The following is an 8,493-nucleotide window of genomic DNA, read 5'->3' as shown; positions in this document are numbered from 1 at the left end:
CAAGGTTCTGAGCTGGCTGCAGCAGTGGTTACGATAAAGAAGGGATTTGGATCTTGATTACACTTGAGTAGATTTATCGTCTAAGCAGATTTATTTTTCTAAGATAGGGTGCCTAAGTGTCCTTAGGTTCAGATAAAGCAGTGATCTTCCTTAGGAAGAAGGGAAAGCTTCCTGGAGAAGGTGACATTTAGCCCCGGCCCTGAAGATATCTAGGATCTGGACAAGAGGGATGAGAAAACCACAGAGGGACGTAAATCACCAGAGACCATTCGATAAAGGTTTTTTGACATTGTCGCCGTGGCTCCAGAGTTGGCAATCTGCAAGTAAAGAGCTGACCGGCCAGAGAAGAGTATTCTCCCCAAATCTTAAGTCTCAGTCTCAAACCCTCCTCTTTATGGGACGGGTTGAACCGGCTCAGCCTTCCCCAGGGAGCTGCCAGAAAGGGCGTTTCAGCGCCGCACTGTCTGGCCGCGGTGGGCACTGGTTTGGCAAAGGGCGCGGCTCTTTGTGCTTCATGCCCCCACAGGCCTGGGCAGGGTGCAGTGACCCCCACGAGGCTCTTATCCGTCCCGCTGCTCCTCCAGGGCCGTCCGAACTCCAGATTTAGGACGGTGCTTCGGAGAGCACGGCTGTAACCGTACCACCGCTCTGGCCATCCAGCCTTAACTCCTTTTTTCCTGCTCCCTGCATTGCATTTAACAGGCGGATGCTGTCTGACAGGGTACGCACCCCTTCCTTTCCTCGCCACGCAAGGGAGTGGGCGGAGACTCCAGGATGAGTTCCCTCCCAAGCGGGTATGCGCCTGCGTAGCTCCGCCCAAGATCCGCCCATTCCCTGCCGCCCCGCCCTCCTATTCCCGGCTCTGCCGCTAGGGGTAGCGGCTGCGGCTACGGGCTGATCGTCGCGGCGCGGTTGCTTTGAGGGCGCAGCAGCCCTACTGAGTGAGGCCGGCGTGAGGCCAGAGGGTGGGAAAGCGGCCGGCGGCGGAGGGCGGCGCCGGCGGAGGGCGGCGCGCGGTGACTCATCCCTCTGGAAGATCAGACACGCTCGCCGAGCTCGCCCGCCCCGCCGCTTCTCAACCGGGAGGCGCCCGCCCGCACCTCCCGCCCGCCCGCTCGCTCCGAGCTCCCGGCTCGGCCGCGGCGCAGAAAGTTTTCCCGGGCTCACGGCCTGCGGGAAGCGGAGCGGGCACGGCTGGGAGGCGGTCGCCGCGCGGGCCCGCCGAGTGCATGGTGCCGGGCGCCCGGGCCGCGCGTCAGGAGGACCCGGGGCGGGGCCGGGCTGAGCCCAGCTCCTGAGCCTCTGTCCAGCTGCGTCCGAAGCCGTCTTCCCTCGGGACTGCTGCGGGGGTCGCGCTCCAGCGCCATGTCCCGGCTGCTGCCGCTACTGGGGAGCCGGACGGCGCGCAGCCTGAGGCCGGGCCCTGCCGCCGCGCCCCGCCCGCCGTCCTGGTGCAGCTGCGGCCGGGGACTGCTGGCGCTTGGGGTCCCCGGCGGTCCCCGGCTTCTGGGCACACATCCCAAGAAGGAGCCCATGGAGGCGCTGAACACGGCGCAGGGCGCGCGCGACTTCATCTACAGCCTGCACTCCACGGAGAGGAGCTGCTTGCTCAAAGAGCTGCACCGCTTCGAGTCCATTGCCATTGCACAAGGTAAGCGGGTGGGGCCGTCCGGGAAGACTGAGTTCCCGGACCCCTGTCGCCTCCCCACACTCTGGCCCCACGCCTGGCACGGCCGAAAGGGGAAACTTTCCACCTCCCAAGTGTCCCCAAGACAGGACACTCGCGGATTGTGCCAGGCAGCTGGGGCCGAGCTTGGCTTGTGCCTCACTGGCTGTGGAATTTAGGAGCTTCATCCTGAAATGCCAGTTGTCTCTCAGGGTTGTGTTTTGGTTTGTCCTGTGCCTCCTCTCTCCAGCCCCCCATTCCCCTAAGCCTTTGGTGTCTTCCTGAAAACGTGTACCCATGCAGGTGGCATGCCCTGCATGGTCTTAAGAAAGTGCCAGGAATTGGGCAGGCAGGAGGAAACTTTCTTGAAGGTGTGTGGATGGCCCCTCAAGATGCTCTAGGTTGTATATGGCTTCTCACATCTGGTTGTGGAACAGCCCAAGGAAATCTTTTCCTGGGAAGTGGAAAGATGGTATCGAGCAGCAACTGAGTGTGTACTGGAAGACTGGAGATTCAAATTGAACGCCAGAGTTTGTTTCTTTGGAGTTTGAAAGAATGAAGTGAGTTTTTGGGAAATTGGGACTAGGGAATCTTAAAAATGGAAAACACACTTCTACTTAATAATTGGAAAAGGATGAAAGGAAAGCTATTTTTAAACAGACATGTTAAGATAGGATATTTTTAAAACAAGTGCGGAATGTGGTAGGGCAGAATTTGAGTGTACGTGAAAAGGCTAAAAAGTACAGAAGAAGATTCGAAAAGATGCAAAGACCAAAATGGATTCAGTCCTTAAATTATTTTTTTTTTGCTACGTAAATTCTGTTGTATACGCAAAAACATAGCTACTATTTTATGTGACATTTGGATGCGTTAGAAAATTTTTAAATAGTCGAAGTTGGTATTATATAGTATTATATAAACATTCCATAGGTTCTGAAGTATGGAGCCCTTCAGTACTGATTTGGAACATGACTTTCAGATCTCTTGAAAGGTTATGTCTGGCCTGTGGTGAGAGGAAAGTGAGTCCTTTCCTGATATTAGTATGACTTACCTTTATAACTTAAGAAAGTTTTTATTGGTTGTTTCCTTTACGACTTTAATTTTTTTTCCAGTTTAGGGGATTGTGAGTCAATATAAAGTAATGGGAATTTCAGGCATTGCATACCCACGACACTGTTTCTAGGAAAATGCAGTATTCCAATCAATTCAGTTAGTAAATCACATTACAGAACATCATAACTGAATACTAGCATACCTTTAGTCTGTGTGTGGTTTTAAAAGACTCAGTTCTGAAAAGGTGCTCTTTGAAAACAATATAGGCAGTCATATCTTAGAAAGTCAGTTTATGTCACTCAGGTGAGACTATGTAAACATCATTTTCCCCTTTCTAAAGCAAGGTCTTGGAAATTCTACATTGTCAACAAGGTATAAGATTGGAGGATCCTTTGAATATAATTTTATAGCAGTTATTGAAAAGCATGTTTTTCAGTACCAGTACCTGACTTGCTAAATTTGATGTACTTTTGCACATACCAGCAGAGTATTAGGTAGAAGTGTTACATTTTCTAATGAAGACAGTATTTTTAAGTCTAAGATGGTTTTTGATATCCTTGGAAGGACCTAAAACCTTAAGTCCATGGAGGTCATTAGCATCGATAAAACTTAATGACCTAAGTTATTTGAGGAAGCTATTGTTAATTTAAACGTATTTGTTCAGGGGGGAAAAGGGGGTAAATATATAGGAAACAATTTGGTGGTTTAATGCCTCCTCTTTATAAGCTAAAGCACTTCAAAGTTTGGACATCTGTTTTTGTTGATGCTTCAGACTAACACTAACTCTTGAGTTGGTGACACTTAGAGGTGCTGCTGCATTAGTTTTTATCGTGCCTTGGTGCTCACTTGACAGTTTTATCACCAGTCACATAGTTAAGGGGCTAACTAGGCTTGCTTAGTAAGTTACCTTGTTTACTAGTTACATAAGGTTAAAGGATCTCACTGCACTGCACCTCATATTCTGAAATCAATGGATTTGTGTATTTGTTTTAAATGAAAACATGAAAACCTCTCATGTTTTCTTTACTTTTTTCAATGTTTCTTGTTGTTGTTGTTCTATCTCTTATTTGTGTGTGAGCATGTTACTTCGTGCTTGTAGAGGCCAGAGGACAGGTGTGGGGGTTGTCCTGTCTTTCCTGCCAACGCACTGGTCCCCAATCAACAAACTCAGACCCTTAGACTTGGTGACAAGTGCCTCACTAGTGGGCCATGTCATCCATCTTAATTCTGTAAACTACCAACTAATGCACTAAACGTGGATTACTAACTATACTTTCTGATGACATGTAGTCCCTGGGAAGTGTAGTCCCTGGGAAAGGCTGTTTCTTACGGTAGGAAGCCTGTGTGTCCTTGGAAAGGTGCTTAGGTCATCCTGGGAAGCATTCTGGCTTTGATAAAATATTACAGAAAGGAAAAAAAATCATCTCTAAGATGGGTCGTAAGATCTGCTGAAATGTGGCATGCAGTTTTTATCGTTCTCATGTGTCTATCAGTAGGCCTGTGGTAGAATTTGTGATGAGATATCACTCTAGAATCAGTTTATAACAGATGAGGCAGACCTTGTGGGATTTCTTATCTGAGTGAGTTTGGTTGTTTTGATTTTAGAATTACAAACTGATTTTTCCTTTCCAATCTGAAGACAGAGTTTATGTTGCACTCCTACCTGCTCAACTTGTTTTCTCTTCCAGAGGTAGCGGGCAGGCATTCCACGGACAGTAGGGGTTGGCTCTGTCCACAGCAGAGCTGATGGGATGACGCTGGTACAGTTGCCTGTTAGCACCAGCCAAGGTTCTAAAGCAAAGTCTGTCTTCCTCATTTCTGCAACTAACATTTATGTTTATAATTATTTTTAAACCCTTTAAAAGTACATTTTGCTTTTGAAATGAGGCAGTATTAGTTGTTATCTGTTGCTATAAAACAAGTTATAGCAAACACAGAACAAGCGCCTCACAGTTGCTTGTGTTCCCAAATTCCTGGACCTGCTCGCTTGTATATTTCTTACTCATAGTCTCCTTTGGCTTTTTGAGGTCTCGGCTGGGGCTGGAGGGTCATTCTCAGCCTGACCCGTTCACACAGCCTGTGGCTGGTGGTGTCAGGTCTTTGTTATGTGGACTTTTCTACAGGACTGAGTGCTTTCCAGACAGAATTCTTGGAGAGAGGGAGAGAGAGAAGAGGGAGGATAGTGCTCAACGGAAAGGAAGGAAGGAGAGAAGGAAGGAAGGAAGGAGTTCTAGAAGCCCGTCTTTTATGATACAGGCTTAGAAATAACCTCTCTTGTTTGCTGTGGTGCCTTGGAGGTTGCTACCCAAGAATGACTATTGCATCAGAGATGGAGAGCCACTGGTGTCATTTTGGAGGCTGCTTGCAGTACTTACTAAGGTTTAATGAACAGTTTCAGTAGAGTTATGTAAGACGAGAGATGGTTTGGGCAGAGATATCATAAGAGATGAGAATTGAAAAAAGCTTCTTAGGGAAAATTATTGTCATGTATATTCAAAACTTAAAAAATTAATTTTACATATGGCAAATAAAATATATGAAGGCCATAGTTCCCTGGCAGAGGTGGTACCATGATCGAGTAGGTGGTTTTCCTAAGGCTTGGCTCCTTTACGGCACTCAGGGCGTGTTGACTTCTCTGATTTCCCCATGTGGGGCAAACTTTGTATAGTTTGTGGTAGTAAGGGACTGTTGTATAGTTTGTGGTAGTAAGGGACTGTGTTCACACTTTGAAAAGAAAAGAAAGAAAGGAGAGTATTTCCAGGTGAATAGTGCAGTTTTTCTGTTAGCAGCATATTCATTAGCTCTTATCTTTTTTGTTTGTTTCTGTTTGTTTCTTTTTTGTTTGTTTATTGTTACTGTGTAAACAGTAACTGTGTACTTTGAACATTTGTTTTTGCTACTGATATACTCCATATTACCTTTATAATTCTAAACAGTAATGTGTCAGTCTTCCTCTCTTGTGATTGTTTATTTAAGATAGGATAAAAGCACCATTTATTTAGGTTTGGAGTACTTGGCAAGTAGCCTGAAGGGTCCTAGACAAAATCAAAGGCTGGCAGCTATTGGGTTGGACTGTAGAGTCCAACCATGACCAAGTTTCGCCATGGAGATCACTCTACTAGGGATGCTGTACCTTTCAAAACTCTTTCCCTGTTCTTCACAGCGTGTTCCCCGGGACCTTAGGAGGAAGAAGCAGCTGTGCCTACCTCTTAGCCTCTGGGATGGATTAGGATAATCTCAGCTTTCCCTCAAAGAGAAAAGATTGTCCTGTGCCAATTAAGACACGTGAATAAAGACATTTCTGGGCCTTCCTTGAGATAATAAAAGTGGAGTAAGGGAGGGATAGTCCCAACTGGGCTCAGCCAGCGGGGGAGCCAGTGTGGCTTCACCAGAGAGTCCAAGAAGGGTTTTCTCACAGGGGTCTGGGCCCAGCTAGAACTGCTGACCAGGCAGATACAGGTTTCCTCAGTAACAGTGACTGTGACATTTCAGAAGGGCTGTAATATTTAGGTAATAGGTCAGAGTTCCTAGAAAAAATGTTCCAAGAGGGGTAGAGAAGCTGTAAAACTTTGTATCCTTTTCCTGTTGCTGCTGTAACAAGTTTAGTACACGCTAAAGCCACACATTCTTGTAGAGTTTTGGCAACTCAGGGTCCAAAATGAGTCTTAAAGGTGCTTGTCAGCAGGCCCCGTCCTGGAGTCTCGGGGGAATCTGTTCCTTGCTTCTTCCAGCTTTTAGCATTCCTTGGCTCTTGGCCTCATCACTTGAATCTCTGCTTCAGTTGTTGCTTTATCTTCTTTCCCCTTGACCTTTTGCTTGCCCCTTGCAAGGACTCTTGTGACTACATTTAGTTTTCACTTAGCAATAATCATGCCCTGGAGAAGCCTCGTGGTACATGCCCCTGTACAAAGCTTGTGATAGTGTTTCGGACCCAATGAGATAATTCAGGATATATCTCTCAAAATCTTAAATCACATTTGTGAAGTCCCTTTGCTATATAGATAGCATTCTCAAAGGGTAGAGGATAAGGTGGCTGTGGGCATCTTTGAGGTCCCAGATCCAGCTTCCTACAAACGTGTTAGGACCTAGTCTCGGAAGTCTACACTGTCATCTTTGTTTCCTGCTTTTGATCAGGAGAGTAAGTCACTAAGGGTATTCTAGATTCAAGGAAAGAGAAATCATGAGATAGCATTTTATGTGAGTGATCATGTCTAATAATTATAGTTCCTTTAATCTGTATATTAAATTTTCTGTTGAAGGTTTTGAAGATCATCGTTAGTTTTTATAAGGGTATGGGGCCTCGTTTGGAACGTTTGTTTCTCTACCAGATGCTAGTACAGCGATTCTTTAGACAGCCAGATGTACAGCATTCCTGTCTTTATCAGAATTTTTTACTTTCTAGGTGTCGGCACTTTGGGCTGGGAAGTCCCCTGCTGTGGGCTCTTCCCTTCACAGACTATTGAACAGCCTTTCTCCCCTGTGCCTGCCATTTGCTGGGGGCTCGCTAGCACACTTTCCTAGTTGTGTTGGCCAAAAATGTCTCTAACTGTAGCTGCATGTTTCTTGGATGGTTGGGAATGTGGAACCTCACAGAGAGAAGCTTATCATAATCTTCTGGCTGAGAGACATCAGTTATGGGAAATGTTGAAATTGTTTCTTTAGCTGTTCGGGCCTGTCTCCTCTCACCATCTGCAGTGCTTGTTGTTAGCTGCCTGCCTTTGCTGCCACCGCACCCCCCCCTTCACTGTTTGTCTCCCTTGTGCTTGTGTCTTGATATGGACAGAGGATAATTCCTGACCTATCTAGCCCACTACTCATCTGTCTGAACTTTCCCAATACCTGTTTTCCTTGATTGTGTTGTTTCTTCACTACTAAATTCCAAACACAACAAAATTAGAAAATACAGCTTTCAAATAAATCAAACATTGTCCTAGTTTAATTTACCATTTTCCGTCCATCAGTCACTTCTTATTCTTTTTTTAAATAGCAGTTGTGGCAAGCAAATTTTTACTAAAGAAATTTGTGGGTGGGAAAGTTGGAGAAGTGTGAAGTAAGTCAGTTATGGGCTCATAGAAGAAGGTTGGCTGGAACTGAAAGAAACTGGGTGATCTTGAATGTTGTGTATGACCTGATATTAAATCATTATTAGAAGAGATTTAATTTTTCTAAAAATAGTGATGTTTGCATAATCACATTCTTGTCTGCTTCCCTGTGGCTTGCCTGCTTATAAAATCACTGGAACAAATAGAGACCAAGTCCCCGCGTGCAGATTTTATTAGCATCTTGCTCAACTCAGTTGAATTAATTAGTCTGCAGCTTTACAGGACTCAAGTCTTGTCTTTGTCTTATTGTTTTATGTCCTCTCTAAGTTAAGGCACACAATCATGTAACAAGTAGCTACATGTTCAAATCACCTTAATCTGATCAATGTGAGGATCTTGTAAAAAGATTTTGCAGGGAAACTGAATCGTTTATTCTGCTTGCTTTTGATGCCATATTCCCTTCTCTGCCTTTGAGAAGAAATGAGTGTGCTTATAACGTACCTTGCACCAAACGCCACAGTCCTTCTATGTTGTGTTTTGGTACAGTGATTTTCTCCGAGGCTACTTCTATTTGCAGACTTACTAGTGGTCGCACCAAATGCCCGCAGAGCACAGCTGTTTTAGGTGGCATCTCTGTAGACTGTCGTAGTGAGAGTGAAGTGTGTCGGGCTGAGCCTGCTCTCCACCTCTCCACACAGAGACCTCCTCATCCACCAGAGCTCTCACACACGC

The 8,493-nt window shown here is 45.9% G+C and overlaps 1 protein-coding gene across 1 annotated transcript in view; it reads left to right on the top strand.

Annotated features, from left to right (window-relative positions):
* The first annotated feature begins 888 nt into the window (after positions 1-888).
* Positions 889-8,493, top strand: part of Tmem65 (transmembrane protein 65) — a 38,684-nt gene continuing 31,079 nt past the window's right edge. The window contains exon 1 of the mRNA XM_052161137.1: positions 889-1,651. Coding sequence (XP_052017097.1) covers positions 1,366-1,651 — 286 coding nt within the window. The 5' untranslated portion in view covers positions 889-1,365. The remainder of the gene's footprint in view (positions 1,652-8,493) is intronic.

This window comes from Apodemus sylvaticus, chromosome 17, assembly GCF_947179515.1.
Source record: "Apodemus sylvaticus chromosome 17, mApoSyl1.1, whole genome shotgun sequence".
In the NCBI taxonomy this organism is placed as follows: Eukaryota; Metazoa; Chordata; class Mammalia; order Rodentia; family Muridae; genus Apodemus; species Apodemus sylvaticus.
The sequence above is the reverse complement of the archived record's forward strand: the minus strand, read 5'-3'. Positions and strand labels throughout refer to the sequence as shown.